We start from the raw sequence: 26270 nt of genomic DNA, 5'->3' as shown, positions 1-26270 counted from the left end.
GGAGGAGGAACCAGGAGATGAGGAAGTGGGGAAGAGCCACGACACAGAATTTTGCTGGGCCCAGGGACAGGCCATCAGGTATGGAGAGACGGAGCCAAAACTCAAACTGTCATGTCCAGGGACAGACAGGCACGTTGTCACGTGGGGATTAAACAGATGCACTGAGACACAGGGACCACCCTGTGGCACAGGTGTCTTTCACAACACAGGGACCCACAACTGCATCTGTAAACACAGGCAGGCACTGGATGTGGTCCTACTAGGCACAGACTGGTCCAGAGTTCCTGGATCCCCTCATGGCTGTGACAGGGACCTCAGTGGGATGAAGACTGGACACAGAAAACAGGTCTTGGGGCCAGTGGGCAGGCATGTCCTTGAAGGGGCTGCCAACCCTGGCTGGGCCTTGGCTGGGACCGAGGCCTGTGGCCTAAGATAAAGATAGGTTGTACCCCAGGAGTCTCTGGAAGGCACTATTTCCAGTACCTCCTGCATCTCACAATCTCAGTGGGAAAGTAGGATGGGTGTAGCCAGAGGTATGGGAGAGGTGACTTCCCTGCAAGAGCTGGACTGGCCTCTCCCACGATGGGTATCTGGTTCCCTGGGGAGGGCTATGCCGGGCAGCCAGCCCAAATTCAGAGATGGGGTGGGGAGAACAGGAGAGGCCTAGAGGGAGCTGTGGCCACCCTTCCCCATCTCCTGCAGTGACCTGGGGCTCACAAAGCCTTCCCCACCACTCCCACCCTTAGTTCCATTTCCTCCTAAGTTTGCTTCAGTGGCCTGGTCCAGGAGGAATCCATCTGGGCTCCAGAAAAGGAAAAACCCAGTGTATTCCCGGTCTCGGCCCAGCCCTGGTCTCCATCCCCTACTTCCTCTGACCACTGGTACCCAGGAGGTGAGTCTGCCTGGCCATGGGGAGGGGGCTGGCTCCCAGACAACTCCGTCAATATTTGTTGATTGACTGATGAAGTATGAAGGCCCAGCCCTCTGAGCACTAAGTGATGGGGTGTGTCCTGCAGGGCGGGAGCTGGGATTGAGTTACTGTGGGGGAGGTGGGGCAGTGGACAGAGCCTGGCCCCTTGCCAGGCCAGCTCTGCCCACAGGCAGGGAGAAGGTGGGAGCATTTCCAGCAGGTAGGCCCGGGCAGAGGGGCACCAACGGGGTGGAGAGGGGTTGCTCCTAGCCAGGCCGAGTCCCAGAGCAGAGACCAGCAGAACTGGGGGAGCAGCCACCAGCCCAGCAGGTGAGATCACCAAGGGGGCAGGGCAACTGTGACCGGGCAGCCCCAGGGAAAGGAAAGTGGCAGATTTTTGTGGGTGAGTGGGGTCTCTGACACTTTGGGGTCTCGGACAGTTGGATGGAGACGGAGGCTTGGGATCAGGCGGGGAAGGGAGTGGGCGTCGGCATTAAGAGAGACAGCAGTGTTGCCGTGGTATTTACCACCTTGGGACTGCAACTAGAAAGAGACAGGAGCTACAACTTGGCCTAAGACCCACCCCTGCCCCCGGCCAGTTCCCCCTGTCCTCCTACTCCAGCAGGCAGGGCCCCTCCCCCTTCCTGGAACTTGAACAGTCCGTCCCAAAGTCGGAAGGAAGGACGCACCTGGGGGAGAGAAAGGGGGCACTGAAGGAGGGAGGGGCGCCTGGGGAGAGAAAGGGGGACTCAGGGCAAAAGAGGGGGCACTGTGAGGAGAAAGGAGTGTCTGGAGGAGGAAAGGAGTGGGGGGTGACCCAGGGGAGAGACTAGGAGGCCAGCAGGGAGGGGCTGGGGGAGGAGGGCCCCCAGGGAAAGGAGGAAAGGCGAGAAAGGGATCCCAGATAAGAAATGGGGCATCCAGAAGAGAAAAGAGGGCCCTGAGTAGAGGGGGACCCCAGGAAGAGGAGGGGGCTTCCCAAAGGAGGAGAGCACACAGGAGTGGGAGGGCTCCCAACCACAGGAGGCGGTAGAAAGGAGTTGTACAGGGGAAAGGCAATATAACGGGTGGGGGTCTTGTGGAACTAGAGACCCTGCTCTGGGGAGGGAGGGGTCCCCTGAGGAGAAAGGGACAGCCTGGATGAAGAAGAGGGTATTAGGGGAGAGAGGGAACCCCCCACTCTTTGAGCATCCCTTCCTCCTGTCTCACCCAGAAGCCCAGTCGGAGGATGGTGAGCACAGGTGACCAGCCTGAGTCTGCTCCCCGGGTGGAACTGGGTATTGGGACATCCTCCCAGCCACCCCGGGGGTCATGCTGCCCCCTGCCCCAGTGAAACCAGCCTACTCCCAATTTTCTGGATGCCTGTTTGTCTTTCCTGTCTCACGTGTGGTCTTCCTGTCCCTCTGAGACTGCCATCCTGTTAGGTGAACTACACCCCATAGGTCCTGTCTGTCTGTACTTCTGCCTGCCTAGGTCCCTGGTCACTGTCACTGATCACCATTTCTGCCTGTCACTCAGGGTCCTGCTGCAGGGTCACCATTGCATGTAACTATACGTCACATTATCAGTTGCTCAGATCACCATTTCGTGGCCACTGTGCCTGCCTGTCCACATATGTCTTGTCACAACCAACAGGCCGTCACTACAACAGTTCTAGATGCAGTTAGATGCACAGGTGACTCTCTTCTGTATCCATGTTCCTCAGTCACTAGCAACACACTTCATTCATTTACCACCTGTCTGCTGAGGCATCTGCTGGGCTGCCTGTTTGTCTTTCCTGTCTCACGTGTGGTCTTCCTGTCCCCCTCTGAGACTACCATCCTGTTAGGTGATGCTGGGTGCCAGGCAGATGGGATTCTGTGGTACCTAAGAGGACAAGCTACTGCCTCCAGGAATCTTCTGCTCCTGTTTGGGAGCCCGAAGCCAACAGCATGCATGGCTTCCATGGGGTGCCAGGAGGGGCTGCATTTGTGACGAACAGAGCTCTAACCCCCTGGCTGACTCCTGATTGACTCAGCTCTGGGCAGTGCCTGTTCCCCACATGTTCCCCCGGCTACCTTGCACTGTGCACTGTGAGCGCACCAGGTCCTCAGCAGCCCACAGCAGCCCCAGACAATGCAGTAGAGTGAGAGCCACTTTGCCACCTGTAGCTCTGTGCCTCTGATTCTGCAACTCTGTGTTTCTCCTCTGCCCTGGCTCCCCCTGGTCTTATGAGGACAACAGAGCCAGGGAGAGGTGCAGGGGCCAGAGGAACTGAGTCACACCTCACCAGGGCCCAAGGGAGAGACTCAGAAAGAAGTGACTTGGGTGTCTACTCAGTAAGGCAACAGCAAGGAGAAAAAGCTGCAGCTGGCAGGGTTTAGGTTAAATGTAGAAAGACTTCCACGCAGGAAAGAGTGACCGACCCTCACACACACAATTCAGGGGAGCCCCAGGGGGTCAGTGGCCTGCTGCTGAGAGGTAAGAAAATCAACAGAATGCAGAGCCCTCCTTCCTCTGATACCTCTCACTCCATGTTTCCCTCCCTCCTCTGCACACTCAGAACCAGAGTCCAGACCCAGTGAGCCAAGTCACTGTTTGCAGAGCCTCTGGTTAGAGGGTCAGCCCAGTTTCAAGAATCTGTCAAGAGTGCTTATGCCTCATTTGCCCAGTGTTCGGGGCCAGCTAAGCCTGTGGCTTACTACATTCTGTCACGGTCTTCCAGAGACCATTCTTGTGTGCACTCTGCCCCGGATTTACAGAACTTTGTCTTGTCTGGTTTTTGTCCCAAGTCTCTGTCTGTTTTCAGACTCTAGGGCTCTTTCAACAGTAGGTCCCTGTTTCCTTGGACATCAGATTTGCTTTCTCTGCAGAAGCTGCATGCATGCTCAGCTCATCCCTGTCTGCAGAGCTTGTCTGGTACCTTGTCTAGGATGCCTTTTTTCTGCCTAAAGACACCTCCCCTGTTTGTAAAGCTTTGTCTGTTTACAGCACTTGTCCCCCCTCAGCAGAACCTGTTTCCTCTGCAGTAAGTGACTCTACCTCCAGACTGTGTACCTGATGACAGAGCCTCTATTTCAGGGCTGGGTTCTGTCTGTGACCTATGGATAGCACCTTTGGCATTTGTCAGGACTTTTGCCTGTTTGCACAGCCTATCTGAATTTCCCTGGGTAGAAACTCTTCTTGTAGTATTTGTTCTGATGGAGTTTGCCCTGTTGTGGGGTGGGAGGCTGTGTCTGTCTGGGAACATTGGTGTCTTTCTGCAAAGCAACATCTGTTTTCAGATCCTTTGTTCACAAAACTCTATTCCTATTGCCATGTATACCCTGTCCCTATTTACAGAACGTTTACCTGTCTCCAAACTCCCTTCTCTGTAAAGCCCATTCTGTTTGCAGGGCTTAGGGCTTAGGGCCCTCCACAGAACCCAGCCCTGCTTCAGTCTTGCCTACATGTGGAAAATGTGCGTGCACACAGAGTTGACTCCTGCTACTCCTTCAGCATCACTGGTCCTTCTCTGAAAGCCACCACTGTTTACAGAACCTGTCTGTCTGAAGACTCTGTGTTGGCGTGTAAAATCTCTTATCTGCAAATCACATCTATGGATTTTCTGTTTACAGGGCCTGAGTCTTTTTTCAGTGCCTGATCTCTTTTAGAGCTCATGATTGTTTTCTTGGCCTATTCCCATCTCCCTGTAAGTAGGAATTGAGTCCGTTTGCAGAGACTACCCTGCATACAGAGCCTGCTCATGCCTACAGAGAGCCTGTCTCCATCTGGAAGGCCTTTCTCTGGCCAAAAATGGGACACTTATTTGCAGAGCCTTGCCCATTTATGTATCTGTCCATATCTGCGGAATCTGTGTCTTAGACAGAGTCCCTGTCTTAAGGCTTGTCCCCATCTACATTTGCAGAGCTCTTCCCAGTCTGCAAAGCTCCCATATGCCTGCAACAGCTGTGACTGTTGATGAAGTCTTAGTGTTCACAGTCATTGCTGGTTTGTGCAGCCTGTCTGAGTTGCCCTGGGCAGTGCCTCATGCACAGTCATTTCCATTAGGAGAACCCGAGCCTTTGCAAACCCTTTCTTCAGTCTAAGGAAACTGGTCCCTGCTTGCAAAGCCTTAGCATGTTTGCCGAACCTTTTTCTATCCACAGAGCCTGTCACAGTCTGTAGACCCTGACAATTTGTATAGCCTGATCCTAGCTTTGCCTGGAAACCTGTGTCTCTTTGTAGCTCGATTGTGTGCAGAGCCTGTCTTTGTCTGGGACTGAGTTCTATTTCAAGAGCCTGTCCCCGCTGGCAGTCTGTCCCTGCCTGTTGAATCTGTTCCTATTGGCAGAGCTTTTGCCTGATTGTAGAACCTACCACTGTCTGCAGCAAGTGCCCTGACAGCAGATCCTGCATCTGTCTGCAGAACCTGTTTCTAACTCCCAGTTTGCAGAGGCTGCTGCTTGAGAGCTTGCCCTTGTCCAGAGAGCTCAGCCCTGCTCTAAGAGCACACCCAGGTCTCTGTTGCAAAGTCTCTGTATACTGGTCTATGGTGCCTGTCCTGGTTTTCTGATATCTGTGTGTTCACAGAGCCTCCTAATGAAAGTCACATTTCATGATGAAGGTGCTTTAGAGAACTGTAGGTGGGAAGAATTCTTGTTTGGAGCTCAGAGAACAGGTGGCCAGGAGGTGACCCCCCACACACCTGAGAAACTCTGGCTCTTGTTCCCTGTGTCCTCTCTCATTCCTTTCTGGCCTAGGATGGACAACAGCAAGGGGCCTCCCAGCCATCGACAGCCACAGAGGACCTCCACATATGGATCATTCAGGTAAGGGGTATGACACACAGCACAGATGGTGATGTGGAAGGTGCGGAGTCTTGGAAACCAGGCTCCTCCTGCCCCCAACCCAGAACTCCCTCCCTCACACACACCAGGGGCAGGGTCGAGGGTGGAGGGGGCCCTGAGTTGTCACATGACACCCTTTCTCCTAGACCCTGAAGATGGTTCCAGTACCTGAGAAGGCTTACGGGAGCTTCTTTGAGAAACACTGCTATATCATCCTCCACGTGAGCCATCTGGGGATTGTTTGGGGCGGAGGGTGACATGGCCCAGGGCTGGAGAACCCAAGGTGCAGACACAATTTCTGCCCTGAAAGAGGCAAGTTAAGAGCCCCAGAATCACTTTCCCCAAGGGGGCTGCTGCCTTGAGGCCTCTCTTATCCCCTGCTGCCCCTTCGTGATCTCCTGTCCACAGAGCATCTGCCCCCCATCTCCTCCATGGTCCTCAGTACACCCTTTACCTCGATTTCCATCCCGGCCTTGACTCCTGGCCCTCTCCCTGCTCCTGGCTCCTCTGCCCCCTACTCTATATACACAAACACGTGGACCCTAGGTCCCCCAGAGCCCAAAGGCCACACAGGAGGCATCCAGTGACCTGCACTACTGGATTGGGAAGGAGGCAGGTGCTGAGGCTCAGGCAGCTGCAGGCACCTTTGTGCAGCGCCTGCAAGAAGAGCTGGGGGACCGGACAGTGCAACACCGGGAAGTGCAGGGCCATGAGTCGGACTGTTTCCACAGCTACTTCCGCCCCGGAGTCATGTGAGTGCGGGACAGAGTGGGGCAGAGCGGGGAGGACAGAGTGGTGGATCTGGTGCTTAGGCTGGGGCTGCCTTGGGATGACTACCCCCATTTGCCAAATGGAGTGTATGTGTGTGTATGAGAGAGAGAGAGAGAGAATTTGTTGAGATACAATCCACATACCCTACAATGCACCCATTTCAATATGTAATTCAGTGATTTTTTACAGGCTTGCCCAACCAGCACCACGACCAGTTTGGGAACATTTTTATCAACCTAAAAAGAAGCCCCATACCTTTTAGCAGTCACTCTCCATTTCCCTCCAACACCCCTTTTTTCCCCTGCCCTAGGCAACCACTAGTCTCTGTCTGTACATTGCCTATTCTGGACTCGTCCAATAAGTGGCAACTTACAAGTGGTCTTTCATAACTGGCTTTTTTAAAATTAGTATGCTGTTCTCAAGGTTCATCCATGTTGTATCATGCATTATTACTCATTTATTTTTGTTGCCAAATAATATTCCGTTGTATGAATATGCCATATTTTATTTATTCACTTAATGGACATTTGGGCCATATCTATCATGAACATTTGTATACAAGTTTTTCTGTGGGCAAATGTTTTAATTTTTCTGGGGCATATATCTTGAAGTGAACACCAATATTGTTTTGGGGTTTTTAAAATATTTTTAGTTGTAGATGGACATAATACCTTTATTTTGTCTATTTAGTTTTTTCATGTGGTGCTGGGGATCGAACCCAGTGCCTCACACATGCTAGGCTCTACCACTGAGCCACAACCACAGCCCCCAATATTGTTTTGAGTTTTCTTTTATGTTGCTGTGCTGTAGAAATGTCTGTTTGGGGAGCTGGGGTTGTGGCTCAGTGGTAGAGCACTGGCCAAGTTTGTGTGAGGCACTGGGTTTGAACCTCAGCACCACATAACAATAAATAAAATAAAGGCATTGTGTCCATCTGCAACTAAAAAAAATATATATATATATATATATATACACGTATATCTATGAAATGTCTTTTTGCTAAAAATTACTTTGAATATTTTTTAAATTAATAATTGCAATATATTTAGGTTGAACATTGGAAATTATCAATATCTGACCAGGTCTGCTTCATAGAGTTGGGCCTTCTATTTACATATAGTATATACATGAACACATGCATACAAGTGTACATGCATATGCAGAAAACACACACCACCCACTGTGCATGTTCACCTGTAGATGGGCACACCCCTACACACGTGAGTATTCACGTCCTCCTGCACATATATATGTTGTTGCTCATTTCCATGTATCCACTTCCAGACTTACATGGGTAAATAGATATACCCTGAACCCCAAATGAATACACATGTACATATATGCACATGTGTCCACATCTCTACCATGGAATAAAATACACATCCATGCCTCACGTGTGTCCCCATGTACTCACACACACGCATGTGTTCACACTTACTCTAACACATGTAACCAAACAGGCACATGCACTCCCCCTGTGCACATGTACATGTGCTCACATTTGTACTCGTTTCTGCACATGGAAGTGTGCGTCCCTAAGTGGGACCCGTTCCCTTCTCAGCTACAGGAAGGGAGGCCTAGCCTCTGACCTCAAGCATGTGGAGACCAACATGTACAACATCCAGCGACTGCTGCACATCAAAGCGAGGAAGCATGTGTCTGCCACTGAGGTGAGGCGGCCGGGAATACCACCTGACCTCTGGACTCAGCTCGGACTGAGTGTACCAAAGGATAAGGAAGTGTGGAAGTTGGCAGGGAATGTGGGGGGAATGAGCTGTCAGCATTCCCAGAAGGCAGAGCCAATTTTCTAGCCCCACCTCTGCCACTGCTCCCCGGACCCTTGGTTTTCTCATCTGTCTCATCGGCAATGTAGGAATTTGGGCAGGTGAGGGCAGATATGGTTGTGCATCTGTTCCTTGTAAGCGGCACAATGGCAGGCAGCATATTTGGGAAGGAGTGCAGAGCCTCGTGCTCTCTCACATCCGCTGTCGCTCTCACCCACAGGCACCCACGCTGTCTCTCCTCACACCCTCAGTGCTACTCTAGTCCATATGACACCCTACTTCTGTGCAAAGCAGCACAGAAAAACCCTTACTTTCATCTGTTGGGAAATTTTAGGAAGATACTGATCTTGTTAGATCAAGTCATTACACTGCCATCAGGCCAGAATGTGATGTCACGGCCACTCAGGAGTACACTGTCGACAGTGTGAACCATGGCCCTTCAGTTGTACATGTTACAGTCTGCACAGTATGTGGCACAGCCCTTCACAGCCTCTGCACTGTCACCTGCAGATGCAGTGACCATGCATCCCCGGTCATGCTGGGACAACATACAACACTAGGTTTCACTGATTATCTTGGCATAATTATTTACAGTGCCCCCTTTTGTCCCCAAAAGTGTTTTCATTTGGATAAGTATCCTCATCCATAGGTATACACTGTCCCCACACTGGCCCACATGCACTGTCACCATGAGCACACACTTGCTCTTATGCTCCCACACACGTCCATTACACACAGATAAACGCACACATCCCACCTGTGTACACATGTGCAGCGTTTGACATGCATTGCGTGAAAAGTGTCATTCTTAGTCATGTATACCCTGTGGATATAGCACAGCCTACAGGCACACAGCCACACAGAGCCACCTTCAAGGTCACTTTTGATTACACAGATTGCTGCCTGCACACCATGATAGGTGTTGTTACAGTCACAGGGCTTCATGTGTCCCAAGTGACACACTCCAGCTATGCTCCCCTCTGACTCTTTTCCTCCCTGTTCCTCCTGACTCTGGCAGGTGGAGCTGTCCTGGAACAGCTTTAATAAGGGTGACATCTTCCTGTTGGACCTGGGCATGGTGATGATTCAGTGGAATGGGTCCAAGATCAGCATTTCTGAGAAGTCTCGGGTCAGTGTCTGCCCTAGAAAACAGGGATGCATAACTTGGTCCTCCAGCCTCCTGTTCTCTGGCTACCCCAAGAAGTGGGTTGGACTCTCCACTTCAATCTGTGAAGCAAGCACCCATTAGGCAAAAGTTGAGTTCAGCCCCTGCACTGGCAGTGACCCCCTAGACACCAGGGGGAGGAGACACCAGCTTTCTCTCCCCTCCATCCCTCCCTTGAGGAGCTGAGCAGTGACAGAAAAGATCTGAGCTGGCTGTCAGAGTGAGGGCATGCCTGGCAAGCCTGACTGCCAGTTCCTCTCCACAGGGCCTGCTCCTGACCTGCAGCATCCGGGACAGGGAACGTGGAGGTCGCGCACAGATTAGTGTGGTGGATGAAGAAGTTGAAGCCACTGACTGCATGCATATCATGGAGGCTGTGCTGGGTCGTAGAGTGGGCAGTCTGCATGCAGCCGTGCCCAGCAAGAGTATTAACCAGCTGCAGAAGGCCAATGTCCGCCTCTACCAGTGAGCTGAATTAAGGGAGGACAGGGTGGGCGGAACAGTCCAGGACGACTTGTTCACCATTACTGCAGTAACAGCATTTCTAGAAAGCCCTCCAGTAAAAGCAGATGAATTTCTGGGACTCGGCATGGGGGACCTTGGGTCTAGCCTATACACTGGCATGATGTGTGATAGCCTTGCCAATAAACTCATTGTACGGATGAGGGAATGAGGCCCCATGAAGGTCAAGGAGCCGTGTAAGGTTCCATAGCAAGATCACAACTCAGGGCTTCGGCACCCATGTCTTCTGTCTCTGGGGAAGTAGAAGTTCTAAAGAGGGATAGGGTAAAGCCAGGCCAAGAAGAGAATGGACTACCCATATCCTGAATGCCTATCCCCCAGTGTCTACGAGAAAGGCAAGGACTTGGTGATACAGGAATTGGCAACCCGCCCCCTGACCCAGGACCTGCTGCAGGAGGAGGTGAGGAAAGCCCCCAGCCCCTTGATTCATCCCTACCACACAACCCCAGCCGTCTGGACCACCTACTGACCAGCCCCATCCTGCCTCCTAGGATTGCTACATTCTGGACCAGGGTGGCTTCAAGATCTACTTATGGCAGGGCCGTATGTCCAACCTTGAGGAGAAAAAGGCTGCCTTCAGCAGGGCTGTGGTGAGGCCCTGGGCCCCTGTCCAAGAGACACAGCACAGCCCTGGGATCTGATTAGGGAGGTGACCAGTCCTGAAATCTGGAAGGGGGCTCCCTTCCCCGGGATCTAAGGGAGGAAATGGCCCTGTGACATATCCACATCCTGGGGTCCCAAAGGAGAAGGAACCCTATCCTGGATCCAGAAAGTGGATGCATCCTGCCATGATTGAAAGGGCACACACACACACAGCACGTGGCTCACTCTGGAAGCCTCCTGCACTGGGTGTCCTCTCCTTTCTGGGGTGGAGGACAGAGGTGGTTTAGCCTGGGGTCTGCATGGGTTGTCATGGCCAGCTCTTCTCTAAGCTGGGACTTGGGGGCCTCTGTCTGCCCACAGGGATCTCAGAGAAGTCGGTAATGACAGTGTCGGCTTGTTAAATGGGTCACGAGCTTGTTAATTAACCGTCTCAGCTTGGCTGATCTTGCCGCTGTGGTGGGGGGCGGTCCCCGGGGGTGGAGCGCAGCGGAGGCTCGCGGGTCTGACAGAGCCCCCGCCCCAGGGCTTCATCCAGGCCAAGGGCTACCCGACCTACACCAGCGTGGAGGTGGTGAACGACGGCGCCGAGTCCGCAGCCTTCAAGCAGATCTTCCGAACGTGGTCTCGGGAGCGGGGCAGAAAAAAACTCCACCGGACCGGTGCGCGGGCGAAGCGTGGCCTGGGGCGGGGCCTGCAGGGAGGGGGCGGGGCCTGCAGGAACCGGTGGCTAGGCCGGAGGGATGGGCGGGAGGGGCGTGGCCTGGCCCGAGGGGCGTGGGACAGAACTTCCCTGCACTAAGGGTGAAGGGACGTGGCTGGAGGGGTCTGGACCGCGCAGGGCGGTCCTGGAGTCCAGGAGGGACCCGTGAAAAGTGGGAGGGGCGGGGCTGGTGGAAACTGGGACCAGAGCTGAACTCCGCTGACACCCTCTGCCTCATCTTCAGGTAAATCGATTCAGGTAAAGCTGGACGTGGGCAAGCTGCACAGCCAGCCAGAGCTAGCGGCCCAGCTCAGGATGGTGGACGACGGCTCAGGGAAGGTGGAGGTGAGGGGCTCTGATTTAACTGGCAGAGATAACGCACACAAGGTTAGGCCTTGAGGCCTTGCGCATGGTGAACCCTACCTATGGGTGCTATCTAAGGTGACCCAGGGACACCGGATGCACATCCACACACAACTGGGGACACCCAGTAACCCATGACATACACACACACTGCCTAACAGCTGACTCATACAGTCAAGCCTAATCATACATAAGTGTGGGCATTCACATTCACACACACATATGTAACAATCAGAGACACAGGACGGTATGACACTTGGACACTTAATTGTGCCCTGTTACCATATGTATGATAAACCCACACATACAATACAGACACAGGTACTCTCCCCTTGTAATTGCATAATCACAAGTGCAAATATGAAATTGCATAAACTCGGTATCACACATGACCACAGTCACACAAGGGTCAACCCTCAGGGAGACACCAACACAGATGGTTTTGTTTATACATAATCTATCTCAGCCCCCCACACCCAGCCCCCAACAGAGTCATAAACTGTGAGCCACTCATCTGGTCTCAGACCAGCGTTCTGGGAGCTGCAGGGGTTGAGGGCCCAGGCTCCATGAAGCACATTGACTTGCTGACTGACCCTCGAGCAGAGGCCTTGGTTCCCTTTGGGCCTCATTGTTAAATCTATAAAATGAGGGCAGAAACTGATCCCGTCTGGTCCCAAGACTGACATGGTGATGCTGTGAAATTACAGAGATGGGACCACTGGTAAGGGTCCTAGTTCTCAAGAAAGGTTGAGGTCAGAGAAATACCAGATTTCTCCTACATTTGCCCTAACATAGATGGACAGAGAAGGTGAGTGGTGAGAGCCAGAGAGAGGAGGAGGAGAAATAGCAGGTGGGGAAGGAAAGGGAAAGTCTGAGAGAGAGGAAGACAGGATGTGAGTGGGTGGGTGGGTAAGGAGACTGGGAAAGGCAGGAAGTGGGCAGAGACAGAGAAAGGAGGAAGAGATAGGGTGGAAGAGCAGGAGAGTTGGGTCTTCAGGACAAGGAAAAATTAGGTGGGGAAAAGGGGTACACAGAAAGAGAGAGGGGGCAGCATGGAGCAAGCAAGGCAGGGAATCACATAGCTGGGCAAGGGAGTGAGGGAGGGAGAGTCTGGGTCCCAGGCTCCAAGCAGGAGGGCAAGGAGAAGAGGCAGGTGGGCCGCAAGCGAAGAGGCCTGAGGCAAGAGGCCTGGTAACAAGGTAAGTGCCACTCTCGGGTGAGTGGCCCAGATCAGCATCCTCTGCAAAAGGCAGGATTCTGGATGCTCCGGTCTGGAGGGGAGGGTCCCCCAGAGAAGCTTTTGGGCTCTGTTGGGTAAAGGATGCCCAGGCATTGTTTCCTGGCCTGTAGAGGCAAAGCGAAGTAGGTGTTGTGATCCCCAATGTGCAGGTGGGAAACCAGAAGCTTCAAAGTTCTCACTGCCAACCACGCAGACCTGGGATTTGACCAGGGTCTACCTGGCTCCAAAGGGTGGCTAATCAGGGGAAAAGATCACACTGACAAATGTGAGGAAGTGTTTTCCTCTCAGACTTTGAACTTTAAAAAAAAAATTTTTTTTTTTTAAATGACACTTGAAAGAAAAAAGGGAATTTTCCCTAGTGCTGCAAGGTCTGGCAGAAGCTGACCTGGCCTGAGCAGTGAGTGTCTGTGTAAGGTCCTGTGAGCCCCTGACCAAGGCTGGGACTTGGGGTGAGCGTGAGGCCGTGGGGTCCATGTCACAGCCCTCGGAGTTCTTGCCATTTGTTTACTCAGTACTACACAAAAACTCAGTCTTGGCTGAGAGCAGATCAGCTCAGATGTGATGGGTCCCAGGGTTCCATGGGGGGAAAGGGTCACCAGCACTGAGCATGGGGAGGGTGCAGAGCTGGGGCGAGCTCCTCGCCCACACAGATGAGGAGTGCTTCCGGGGTGGATGGAGGAGAGCTTTCTGGGTAGTTGTGGATGGGCAGGCTGGTTCAGGTAGAGGAGCCACCTTTGCCCACTGGTTCCCTTCTCCTCAGGTGTGGTGCATCCAGGACTCATGCAGGCAGCCCGTGGACTCCAAGCAGCATGGACAGTTGTGCTCAAACAACTGCTACCTTGTCCTCTACACATACCAGAAACTGGGCCGCAGCCAGTACATCTTGTACCTATGGCAGGTGCACCGGCTGGAGGGGGGCAGTGCACAACTTAGAGTCTCAGAGTTGGAACCAGAGCATGGAATGTGAGAGCTGCACTGGGCCATCACTGTCCCCTCAAACCCCACAGGGCCACCAGGCCACAGCAGAAGAGACCAAGGCCCTGAACTGTAACGCTGAGGAGCTGGACCACATGTACCAGGGATCTCTGGTACGGGAGTATGTGACAATGGGCAGCGAGCCCCCGCACTTCCTTGCCATCTTCCAGGGTCAGCTGGTGGTCTTCCAGGTAGGGCCCCCCTGCTGCTATAGTGGCAGCTTCCCCAGGCCTCATGTGGCCATAGCACTTGCATGAACTTGCTAAGCACCTTCTCTTCAGGGTCTGGGACCCAGCTTTCCAGCACCTGGTTTCCTGGTGCTTGTCCACGACCCAGGAACCCCAAGGGTGACCCCTGTTTGAGTTTCTCAATCCTGGTCCCACAGCTAGACCCGGAGCAGGAGCACAGGCAAGGAAACTGAGTCAAAAGGGAGCTAGTACCTTATCTGTGATGTCATGCATGGACAGAACTGTTCCCCATGTTCCACCTTCAAGGCCTGGGCACTGCGCCCTGACCCTACAGAGAAGGGGTGAGGGGTCCACTTAGAAAGGGCTTGCTTTCCTGTCCTAGACTGACGGGATCCCCACACTCCATACTCAGAGGGTTCAAAAGACAGTGTTGGCCTGAGTCTTGAGGTACTTTGTCTCCACTGGGACAGGGAGGCAGCCCCAGGAGCCCCTGCCTCAGCCTGAGGCCTAGCACTCTTCTAGGGGAGCACTGAGCACAACAGGAAGGGGCAGCCAGCCTCTGGCCCCAGGCTCTTCCACGTGCAAGGCTCCGAGAGCTGTGACACCAGGACCATGGAGGTGCCGGCTCGAGCCTCATCCCTCAACTCCAGTGATGTCTTCTTGCTGGTCACGGCCGGGGTCTGCTACCTCTGGTTTGGGAAGGTACCTGCAGGACTGACTGATTCATGCCTGGGGACAGACTCAAAATAGGCCAATGAGGGGTGAGGCCGGCGATGAGGGTGAAGAGCCACAGCATCCCTGATAGAACCTGGAAGAAGTCACAGAGCAGCAGGTGGACGTGGGACTCCATGGGTTAGAGCCAGGCCTGGCCCGGGCCCCCTCCCCTCCTTCCTACCTTAAGCAGAGGACATAGCCCATCCCAAGTCTCTTGGGAAAAGAGGAAGGCCTAGTCCAGTTTGCTGGAGTTTTCTCTGAACTTCAGCATGAACCTGGGGATCCCCATTCATACTCTGGATGCAGAGGAGATCTCGCTGTGACCCTGATCAACGAGAGAAACTGAATCCTAGAGGGGAAAGAAGGGAGGTCGATCCCTTGCTCACACATGACCTGCCATCAGCTTGGGTCTCCTGTGGCTCAGGCCCAGCTTCCCACAAGCCCAGTGAGTGGGATGTAGGTCTGGAGGTGAAGGCCTGTCCCCTGCAGGGCTTGACCCAGCTCTCTGCTTGCCAGGGCTGTAATGGTGACCAGCGTGAGATGGCTCGGACGGTGGTCACTTTCATTTCCAGCAACGACAAGGAAATGGTGCTGGAGGGTCAGGAGCCTCCAAACTTCTGGGAGGCCCTGGGGGGCCGGGCCCCCTATCCTAGCAGCAAGAGGTAACAGGGTTAGGAGGAGAGTGTTCTTACCCTGAGGGGGTGGAATTGAGGGCCAGAGAGGGTGGGTGACTAACCCAAGAGTCACATAGAGAGCTGGAGAGATGACCCACAGAGGCTCAGGAGCAAAGCCCACCCTTCATTCCCCAGGCCTGGGTCATTTGGATCAGGAAATGCCAAGCCAGCTAGGGAAGTGGTGCCCTCTGCTGGCCAAATCCTCTCCCTGCATTGTCACTCTGAGCAAAGGCGCTGTTTCTCAACATTCCCCTCCTGTCCCTGCCCAGGGAAAAGGCAGAGTTAGATCTTAAGGGAAGAGGTGGCCAAGTTCCAGGCCTCTGTGGTGTATCTGTGGGGCCTCGTTTTTTGCACCACACCCTCCAAGTCTCCTGGGCTCAGTATGATTATCCCCTCCTCCAGCCCATCCTAGCTTCCTTTCCCTGACCCTGGGCCTGAGGCCACCTCCACCCAGGGGTGAGCCTAGGGGACTCTCCCATCCCAGAGAGGTTGCTGCCGTACCCTTCCCCAGTGTCCATTCCAGGGAAATTCATGGGGCAGCTAGTGTCACAGCTGGCTGGGGATAGGACAGATAACCTGATCTGTGTTCTCCACGGACAGAAAGGAACCCTGCAGCCCAGAGAGGAGCAGAGAGAATTGTGGGGGGTGGGGAGTGAAGCTAAGAGGAAAGCCCAGTCCAACCCCAGGGAAGTGGCTTCCCAGCTTGGGGGTGGGGGCTCTGAGCTGAGGGCCTGGGGGGCCCAAGCCACAGAGGCTCAGCACCTCTGTGCCCCACGCTTCCTGCTGGCCAGGCTCCCCGAGGAGGCCGCCAGCTCCCAGCCACGGTTGTTTGAGTGCTGCAGCCAGGCGGGCTGCTTGGTCCTCACGGAAGTGGTGTTCTTCAGTCAAGGGGATCTGGACAAGTATGACATCATGTTACTGGACACCTGGCAGGAGGTAAGGCGGCCACTCCCGCCTGGCTGAGTGTGAATGGGGGGTGTGTCTGTGTTTGTGTAACTGGGTGTGACTCCACCTAAGGCTGAGAACAGTGACCCTGATGGTGCGATGGCGTGGCTGGGAGTCTGCATCACTGCGCCATTGCTGAGTCTGCTGTGAGACTTGTGCGACCGTGTCCACGTGTGCAGTTGTGCGTGACCCTGAGCACCTTACGGTGCTGCGCATGGCTCCAGGGGGCTGCACACCCTGGCCAGACGTGTCAGGGTGGAGTGTCAGTGGATGGGCTGAGCACAGCTGTGTGGGGTGATTCTCTGTCACTATTGCTCTTGGGTACGTGGCTGGGTGTGAGACTGACGTGTCAAGTGACTGTGGGGTCAAGTAACTGGGTAGAACTGGCCAGACCTTGGGTGTGGGGGTCCTCTCTGCCACATCCCGTGTGGAGGAGAAAAGGGTTAACTGCCAGAGGAGGTTGTTGGTGGTTTTTTTTAATCTATTACCCAAATACTTATCTACTCAGTGAACACATAAGAGCCAATGCTCTCTTTATGAGAGGGGGCGTGACAGGTCCGGCCACACCGACTCTGGCCTCTTACAACGACTGCCCAACTCTCCTTTATTTATAACACACAAGTAAAGGGGGCCGGGACCGGGAGGAGCTTCTTCTGTGATGGACAGGATAGGGTGGAGTTAGGGAAGCCATCCTCTTAGAGGGAAAATTCCAGGAGACCGGGAACCACTCCCACGCAGCGCCACATGCTTCCCAGCACTTCCTAGAAGCCAGGCCTCTGCGTCCCATGGCTCAACCTAGTCTGATTGTGCTAAATAAGGACAGCTTCCCACACGTGGGGACTCTACAATGAGACTCGTGTGTGCAAAGACATAGAGAAAGAAACCATGGAACCAGACATGGGCGTGAGCAACTGAGTGACCGTATCTGTGTCTCTGCCGTTGTTTCTGTGTGACTGGTTGAGTGACCATTACACCGTGTGTTTGACAACAGTGGATAGCAATATGTGGCTGTGGTTTGCTGTTGGGCTGGATGACAATGAATGATAGTGTGTCTCTGCATCACTGTGCCTGTATGGGGCCACACCTATGGCAGTGTGTGGTTGGTGGCGAGGCTGTGGGCACTCATCTCAAAAAATCTGAGCCCTTTCTACAGCTGCACATGACCTGGCCAGCCCCAGCTCTCCATCCTGATTTCCTTCCCTTTGCTAGTTCTTCCTGTCATTGTCTTAGTGTGCCAAGCACACCATCACCTCAGGGCCTTTGCACTAGTAGTTTCTTCTTCACACATACATGTGACTTGCTCCCTCGTGAAAGAAAAAATGCAGGGATTGTTATCTATTTTTAAAATTTTTGACTCCCCAGTGCCTGGCATACAGTGGGTACTCAATAAATTCTTGTGGGTTGAATGCATGAGTGCATGCCTGTGACCTTCTTGTGTTCATTGTTGTGTGGGTGGCAGCTTGCTGGGTGTGTCTGGTTGGCCAGGGCTGTGTGCGTGGGGTTCTGAAGTCCTCTGGTAGACAGGGAGCCAGGAGGAGGTGGTTGGATCAGGCAGCCCCTCCACATGTCCAAGATCAGGCCCCTTTTGTGGCCCAGATATTCCTGTGGCTTGGTGCTGCTGCCAGTGAGCAGAAGGAGGCGGTGGCCTGGGGCCAGGAGTACCTGAAGACCCATCCAGCAGGGAGAAGCCTGGCCACTCCCATTGTGCTGGTCAAGCAAGGCCATGAGCCTCCCACTTTCACCGGATGGTTCTCCACCTGGGACCCCTACAAGTGGTCGGTGAGTGAGGCCCCAAACCCCTAGCCCTATCCTCATTTGGAGACAGTGGGACCTCCCTGAGCAAACTGAAGCAGGAGGTGCTGGTCTGCCTGAGGGCCTCCAGTGTGCCTGAGGGAGACCTGACCTTGTTCTCACTGGTCTTGCCCCAGTCGCCCTGCCTGGCCCTGATAACTGCCCTGATTCTTGCCCCCAGAACAACCAGCCCTATGAGGAGGTGGTGGAGGGTGGGATCTCCTGCTTGGGAGCAGACTCTGCCATCTCTGGGATAACAGCAGTGAGTACTCTACCCTGGCATCACCCACAGTGGTAGAGGCTTGGCTAGCACCAGAGTGGGCTGGTAGGTGGCAAGGGTTGCAGCTGGGGGCAAGAGGACAGTGGGTACCACGTGGCCTCCCCGAGGGGTGCCTATCTCCCATTTTCCCCAGCCTGAGGCCCCTCTTTGGACAGGAAGTCAACAATTTCCAGCTATCCCAGTGGCCAGGTGTCAGCAGGGCAGGTCCAACAGCCCTGCCAGCCGTCAGAGACACCCAGGACATCTCAGAGATGGAGTTGGAGCCCAGGGTAGGCGGCAGGAGCGTCAGCTTGGCAGACAGTGGGAGCCTGCCCCCAGAACGGCTGAGGTACCAGGCCGCTGAGGACCTACCACAGGGTGTGGACCCCACCCGCAAGGAGGTGAGTGACCACTTACTGCCCTGCACCTAAAGCTGTGCTGGAGGAGCCCAGGACATGGTCAGCCCACGGTGGGCCACAGCAGGCTGCCTGGGAGGCATGTCCTAGATGGGTTGTGCTGCCCTGATGACGTCTCTGGGTAGGATGGACTCTGGGCTCTGGTGACACCCTCCCCTACATCCATCCCCCAGTTCTATCTCTCAGACGCTGACTTCCGAGACATCTTTGGGACGTCCAAGAAGGAGTTCTACGGCATGGCCAAGTGGAAGCAGCAGCAGGAGAAAAAGAAGCTGGGCTTCTTCTGAGTCCTGGGGGGCTCTGCTCACGCCCCCAGGCCCTCTCCCCTTTGCCAATAAAGGAGAGCCATGTGCACCAGGTGTGGTACACGTGCCTTCAGACGCGATCCCTCAGTGGGTCCCCTCCCCGGGGGTGGGGCTCTGGGTGTGCTTCTGCTGCTCTCTCCAGACAACCCCCAGGAGCATGGAGGAGGGACATGCCCTTCATGGGGGATTCTCTGGCCCAGGAAAGGAGACCACAAGGCTCAGTCTTATTGCGATTTTTATAAAAACCCTTGACCTGACGCTGGCCAGAGGGCGGAGAGGGCTGCAGTGTTGTTGCTAACGGAATTGAGGACAGTTCCAGGGCCTGGGGCAGCTCCTAGGACCCCAGAGAGGCAGCAGCATGGACAGGGTGTTAGCGTTGAAGGCCATTCAGGGACCTGGAGCTCCACGGTGGAGGTTGGGAGCAGCCACACCAGCCCTGCCTCCAGGCGTGGACAGAGAGCCTGATGGACTCAGGGTGGACCCCAGCTGACCCCACAGGCCTAGTCTCGGAGGGAGATCTTCACAAAGAGGGTGGCGGATGGGTGCTGGTCTCCGTTCTTAGACAAGAGGTGGACGTGGCGGTACCCTGGCAGGCAGGAAGCAGAGCTCCGGTCACTCAGGGAGGATGTGCCAGGGCACAGCCAGGTCCTGCCTCTCCCACCCTAGCTGTCCCCTGCCCTTGCCACACACTCACCCTGCTTGAGGCTGTTCCAGGGGATGGTGCTCTGGCCGATGAAGTCGTTCTTGGACGAGGCGTCATAATCCTCCACCACAAAGCGGACCAGCGCCAGCTCAGGCACGACCACCTCAAACTCAAACTCCGTGTCCCACCGCGGGTTGAAACCTGGGGACAGACACCGTATCAGCAGCATGCACACCGGCCACACCAGGAGCTGGGCCGGGTGCAGGCCCAGGACATACCGTTATTGGTAATTACGGCAGTCTGGCGGCTGGCCATGTCCCGGCCTACACCATGGATCTCCACTGTCACCTTGGGGTCCACAATTGAATTCTTACTCTTGTTAACTTTTGGCAGCTGCTGTCCAGAGATGACCTGAGGAAAGGCAGGGGACAACGAAGAGTTTAGGAATGGTTGTGAGGGCAAGGGGAGGTCTGTAGGCAGCTGTCCCTCCTGGGTCTGGCCATACCCTGATGCTGAGTTGCTTCCGGGACCACCAGGGCCCCTGAGTCAGGGCACGTGAATTGAAGGTGGTGTTGGGGTCTCTCAGGAATGCAGGCTTCAGCACATACCCGCAGGCCCCATTGTCCTGGAAGCGGCCCTGGTACACGTCCATCTCTGGCCCAGGTGTCTGGAAGTTGAGGGCCACTACAACAGGCAGGACAGAGCAGTCACAAGCTGGGCTGACCTCAGGACCCTAGAGCCAGCCTCCTGGGGTACACTAAGGCCTAGGGTTGCACAGGAAGAAGCAGGGCCCAATACCACCCCAATACCCACTGCCTTCTCCACCCTAACTGACCCACCACACTGACCACACATCCCATTTCTGGTGTCAAAAGTCAAAGGGCTAGTATGCTAATGATGGGATTTCAGACAGTGACTTGCCAGTGGGGAGATATTTCTAAAGAGTTTACCAGTTCCAGGCACCCCTGCATCTGGCCCTGCTCAGGTCCCCAGACGTCTCACTGGGGCATTCAAGGCTCTGGGCCCCTGTCCCTCAGGACTGAAACCCTCCTCCAGGCATCCTCCAGCCCCAGTCGGCCCATACCAATCTGGCAGCCCCCGTTCCACATCTCCACGGGGCTGTAGTTGGAGGAGTCTGTTCTCCACCCTGCTGGGTAGATCCTGCTCAAGTGCCCCTCGTTGTGGCGGACAAAGCTGTTTCCTGAGGGGAGGTGTGGCGTGGTGAGCGGTGAAGGCCTCCCGGTGAACCCACCGCCCTCCCTGCCAGTTCTCTCTGGTAACGGAGCAGGCAGCGCCAACTCTGGCCTGGCCCCGGCTGGCCCAGATGGTCAGGCAGATGGCCGCACCCTCTGCCTGCGGAAAGACTCACCTGATTCTTGGAGCATCCGGAGGGCACGGTTCTCCGAGAAGGACGCCATCTCATAGAAAGCCTGCCCGGAGGTGCCAGAACTGGAGAAGCCCCCAAAGTGGACGCTCTTGCAGTAAATGACCATGTCAGAGAGCTCCTGCACCAGCCTGAGCTTGTCCTCCTGGGGGCCACGGGGAGGCCCGGGTTAGAGCCAGAGGTTGGGGTGGGGTGGGCGCTGAGAGCCAGAAGCCCAGACACAGAGAGACAGAGGAAGACAGAGAGAGGGGGCAGAGGTTCTGAATGGCAGCCAGAGAACTGAGATAAGGCGAACGTCCCAGGGAGCTGGGGAAGGCGGTGGGAAAGGACCCCAGGGCCTCCCTCCCCATAGCTCCCTCTCGAACCCTGGGCTTGTGCTGTACGCGGCTCCTCACTGCCTCGTCCTCCATCTCTGCAGCTTCATCTTCGTCTGACACAACTGTGGCCTCGGGGTTGCCTTCCCCTCCAGGGGGCAGCAAACCCCCAAGCTTCTTCCCCTTCAGCAGGATCTTCCCCTTCAGTTGCTGGGGATGGAGGCAACTCCTCAGGAGCTCCACCCTTGGCCTCCCAGTCAGTCCCTGCCCTCTCTGCTGGGCACCCCCATCCCCATCAAGTACCTCAGGGGAGGGCAGGCTCGTGGTGACCCCGTCCAGCGGCCGGTCCAGCAGCATGGGTCCCAGGATGGCACGCAGGTGTCTCGCCATCACACGCTGCTGCTCCAAGCTGCAGTGGTTCTCCAGGGACAGGATGACTGGGTAGGGGGATGCCTGGAGGCCCAAGGGCATGTTAGGATAGGTTGGCCACCCCTCGGACACACCTCCTCATCCCCCGGGGGCCCATCGTCCACCTTGAACGCGTAGTCCCGGATGGCCCTGAGCACGTCACATAAGAGGATCTTGGAGGTGAAAGTGTAGCCGTGGTAGATGATGGGCTCCAGGTTGGGCCCGTCCCAGCAGTCAAGCTCCAAGCAGCGGCAGCCTTTGCACAGAGCCCTGTGGGTGGGGGTGGTGGCTAGGAGCCTCTAGGTCCTGTCCCGGGTTGCCCCCACCGACTCCCACCCACAAGGCTTCCCTGGACCGCACCGGATGTAGGCTTCAGTACTGCTGGGCCCCGTGAGCTGGTCCTCCAGCAGGTACGTGTTGTGCGAGGAGGACACCAGGTAGTGGCTGAGTGGCTGGCTCATGTCCTGGTAGACCCTCCGGTGCGCCAGGCTGAAGGCACTGCCATCGGCCGAGAGCAGGTACATGAGGAAGCCGTCCTTGGTCATCTGCCGCTGTGCCTTGGCTGGGAGGGAGGAGGCCACCACTGCCCGTGAGAGCTGGCTGCCACAGGCCTCCTCCTGGCTGCCCACCACTCTGGAAGGAGGGACCCTTACTCCCTCCCCCTGTCCATCCTCAGCTGGTCCTCCAAAGCTCTGGGAAGCAGGATAAGTCTGAGCCTCGTAGCCAGACTATGGTTACCAGAGAGTGAGGCTCTGTCACCTTCTCCAACTCTGTCCTGAAGCCTGAGGCCCTCTGTGCACCAGACAGGAGGCCCCTCTGGAGAAGAGCTCCATTTTCTCTGCTGGGTCACATCATAAAGTGAGCCCAGAATAAACATGAAGAAGGAAAAGCAATCGCTTTGGCTTCTCCAGTCACCTCTGTATTACCAAAGCCCTCTGAAGGAGGAATCAAGAGGAAAACTGAGGCAGTGACACTAGGTCCTCTCTCCCATCCGCCTGATTCCATGGGATAGGTGAGCACTGACCAAGGGCCCTGAGGTTGGCCGAGAAGCCCTTCCCTTTAGCCCCCTTCTGTCCACAGTCTCCTCAGGGGTCTCCCAGCCCAGTGTGGCCCTGGGACTGCCAGAATCTCACCAGTCTCGTTGGGCTCGTAGCGCTCAATGAGGGAGAGGGCCATCGCTGGTCCTGCTGCCTCCTCCCGCTGCTGGTGCTGCAGGAATGTCACTAACTGGCCCACCGAAAGCCTCTCCCCTGAGCCTGCGGCCTCAGCAAAGGCACGGTCGATCTCCTCCCGCTGGGTCAGCATCTTGTAGAAAGCCTCGATCTCCTCATCCTCCAGGGAGTCTGTCTGAGAGTGGTCACACTCCTGCAAAGCCAGGGCAGCAGGAAGGCAGGGCTCAGAGCAGGCCCGATGAGGATCCGGGAGCCCACTCTGTGCAGACCCAAACGCACCCTGAAGATCTTCCGGGCATAACTGTCGTCCACCTGGATGTTGAGCTCCTTCAGGAAGTTCTGCAGCTCCTTGAAGCTCATCTTGTTGTCCTTGTTTTTGTCAGCTTTTCGTAAGCAAGAGTGAATCCAGCTGGGCAAGAGGTAAGGAAAGAACCCAAGAGCCCTGGAACCCACCAAGGTTCCAGCCAGAACCACATTCAAGTTGGAGCTGCCCAGGTCTCCCCACAGGCCTGGCCGGCCCCTGCGCTCCACGCTATAGGGCAAGACCTGGTGGCCTCCCTGGAGGAGAAGGCTACTTCCTATCAAGGAATCCTGTTCAAGTTGCTGATTTTGAAAACTTCGAAATGTTTAAAAATTTTCTTAATGCAAAAGGCTCAGAGTAGACAATCTAGAAAATACCAAAAAAGACAAACAAACGAAGCCCACATAGCTCTGTCCCCAGGTGATAAATACCATCAAGACCACAAAGTAGGTGCTTCTGGGGTTCAGTACGTAACCGTCAGCCAACCTGACTAGTACTCGAGGCTTAGTTTATAGGAAACAGCAAATTTTCAGGCACTGGTCAGAAGGTGGGGACATCACATGTCGAGTTCCCAACGGCTCCCTCCCCTCATGCTTGACCTTGAGGAATTAGAGAAAGGGAAGCTCCACAGTCCATTGCACAGAAATCAGAGTACTAAATAGAATGAAGACGAGGAAACCTCACTTCAGTAAAAAAAAATAGAAGAACATGGTAGAACACAGTAGGGAAAAACAGCAGGTTTTTAGAAGGAATTACCAAGAGATGGGGGCTGAGGATGTAGCTCAGTCACCTGCTTAGCATTCATGAGGACCTGTGTTTAATCCCCAACACCGAAAAATAAATAAATAAAATAAAATCTAAGGACCAGATTAAACAAAACTAAACTCATCCCTTTAGCAGACAGAGGGAAACATCTACAACAAAGGCTTAGAAAAATGAATTAAAAATAAAATAATATAGCCTGGTGTGGTGGGGCACGCCTGCAATCCCAGTGACTCATGAGGCTGAGGCAGGAGGATCGCAAGTTCAAATCCAGCCTCAGCAACTTAGCAAGACACTAAACAACTCAGTGAGAACCTGTCTCTAAATAACATACAAAATAAGGGCTGGGGATGTGGTTCAGTGGTTAAGCACCTCTGGGTTCAAACTTCAGTACCAAAAATAGAATAAAAAATAAAATAAATTAATATGATGACCCTGATAACAAAATGAGAAACTATAAATGAGGTTTTTGCAAACAGAAATGTGTAACACCAAGTGCAGGTAAAAGTCAAATGGATTGGGCATTCATCTGCTACATGGGCAAGGTAAATTGGTACAACCTTTAGGAGAGTCATCTAGGGACAACTGAAGCTTTAAAATATTGCTGTGTTTTGGATGTGGTTTGTCCCCCAAGGTTCACATGGTGGGATCTTGGTCTTCATTGTGGCAATAATGGGAAGGGGTGTGGACCTTTAAGAAGTGGGGCCGGGTAGGAATTGAAGATGTGCCCCTGGAAAAGCTTGTGGGACCCCATTCTCATTCTAAGTCCTGTCTGGCGATGATCTATTCCTATCTCATGCCCCCACTTTTGTGATGCCATCATCCTTGAAGTCCTCAGCAGAGCCAAGCCCTTGAGTCTCCAGAACCGTAAGCTAAATAGATCTCCCTTCTTTATAAAGTTAGCCAGCCTTGGGTATTTCATTACAGTAATGAAAAAGAGACTAAAATGACTATTCTATCATTTCATTCCACTTCTAGGAATCCACTGGTGAGAAAATACTAAATACTGAAAAGTTTTATGAACATAGTTCTTTGCAATGTTATTTATATTAGTGAAAGGCTAAAATAAATTTTCAGCAGGAATAGATTTAAACAGGAATAGATTTATAGTTTACAATGCATCTACTCAGTGGAATATTATAGTAATTAAAGCTGTTTATGGAGACTTCACTAAGGGAAATAATTATGATATAATGTTACACTGCAAATGGATTACAAATGTATGAGCTCTACTATTTTTGGCAAAGGCATCATTAGGCAAATTGAAATGCAGAAAAAAAGATCAGGAGAGTGCAAATGGCAGTTTCTGGAGGAGTTGGGTCTGGTGATTCTTTAAAACTTCATTCTAACATATACATAATTTCTAAATTTTATGTATATATAAATTCAAAATTTACATATATAGATCCAAATTGTATACACATGTGTGCATATATATTTTATGTATAAAATATTATGTACACATATGTATACTAATCACAGCAGAATGTCAAGTGAAACCATCAAGTCCACAAGTTCCCTGTGCTGAAGGCTACTCAGCAGGAGAGATGGCTTTATGATCTAAGGTCTTGTGCAGCAGGGCATCAGATGTCAAAAAGTAAGGCTGTGATGACTGTGAAAAAGTAGCCCAGAATTAGGCTTTTTAAAAAGCTCAAAATCAGGCAGATGTGGGCTTGTGAAATAATGCTTAAAATTCTTTCAAATGCTGAAAAGTACACAGAAAAGGAAGTTAACAGGACTCAAAATGTGTCCTCCAAAGGAGCTACATCTACAGTAGCAACGAACAATCTAAAAGTGAAATTAAGAAAACAATTCCATAAACAACAGCATCAAAATGAATAAAATAATTTGAAATAAAAAATTGTAAAGTGCAAAACTTATCCTGTGAAAAGCCACAAAAAAACATTTTTTAAAGAAACGAAACAAGATATAAATAAATATAAAGATATCTATGTCCATGGATCAGAAGACTTGATATTGCTATGCTGGGAGTATTCTCCAAATTGATATACGATCCCTATCAGAATCTTGCTGGCTTCTTTGCAAAAATTGATAAACTTCCTAAAATTCATTTGGAAATTCAAGAGACCTAGAATAACCATAGTAATTTTGAAAAAAAAAAAGGAACATATTTAGAGGACTCATTGCTTTCA

The 26270-nt window shown here is 53.4% G+C and overlaps 2 protein-coding genes across 11 annotated transcripts in view; one reads left to right on the top strand and one right to left on the bottom strand.

The window, feature by feature from the left end:
* Positions 1–1086: 1086 nt before the first annotated feature.
* On the top strand, positions 1087–19431 carry VILL (villin like; the record flags this gene model as incomplete). Of its 8 annotated transcripts, XM_079116240.1 has the most annotated exons (21): positions 1099–1240; positions 5462–5514; positions 5632–5700; positions 5865–5939; positions 6265–6470; positions 8051–8159; positions 9292–9402; positions 9704–9903; positions 10282–10360; positions 10452–10550; positions 11087–11222; positions 11508–11608; positions 13627–13764; positions 13874–14032; positions 14552–14731; positions 15260–15405; positions 16209–16353; positions 17959–18141; positions 18335–18415; positions 18589–18761; positions 19002–19431. In XM_079116240.1, the coding sequence occupies exons 4-21, from the start codon at positions 5874–5876 to the stop codon at positions 19429–19431; spliced, it is 2742 nt and encodes a 913-aa protein (XP_078972366.1). In that variant the 5' UTR covers positions 1099–1240; positions 5462–5514; positions 5632–5700; positions 5865–5873. The 8 variants fall into 8 exon arrangements, with proteins under 8 accessions (XP_078972368.1, XP_078972369.1, XP_078972364.1 ...); XM_079116242.1 differs by lacking the exon at positions 5462–5514 and having other exon boundaries at positions 1087–1240; positions 8057–8159; XM_079116243.1 differs by lacking the exon at positions 5462–5514 and having other exon boundaries at positions 1087–1240; positions 18607–18761.
* Positions 19352–26270, bottom strand: part of PLCD1 (phospholipase C delta 1) — a 22702-nt gene continuing 15783 nt past the window's right edge. For all 3 annotated transcript variants that reach the window (XM_079116248.1, XM_079116246.1, XM_079116247.1), the window contains exons 4-15: positions 23334–23463; positions 23016–23247; positions 22243–22444; positions 22008–22152; positions 21778–21927; positions 21526–21684; positions 21146–21305; positions 20861–20977; positions 20282–20460; positions 20055–20187; positions 19828–19977; positions 19352–19719 (exon numbers count right to left, since the gene is read on the bottom strand). In XM_079116248.1, the coding sequence (XP_078972374.1) occupies positions 19634–19719; positions 19828–19977; positions 20055–20187; positions 20282–20460; positions 20861–20977; positions 21146–21305; positions 21526–21684; positions 21778–21927; positions 22008–22152; positions 22243–22444; positions 23016–23247; positions 23334–23463 (1843 nt within the window). In that variant the 3' untranslated portion in view covers positions 19352–19633. The remainder of the gene's footprint in view (positions 19720–19827; positions 19978–20054; positions 20188–20281; positions 20461–20860; positions 20978–21145; positions 21306–21525; positions 21685–21777; positions 21928–22007; positions 22153–22242; positions 22445–23015; positions 23248–23333; positions 23464–26270) is intronic.

Source organism: Sciurus vulgaris, assembly GCF_902686455.1.
Source record: "Sciurus vulgaris genome assembly, chromosome: 16".
NCBI lineage: Eukaryota > Metazoa > Chordata > Mammalia > Rodentia > Sciuridae > Sciurus > Sciurus vulgaris.
Note: the sequence above shows the minus strand (reverse complement) of the source record. Positions and strands in the feature narration are given on the sequence as shown.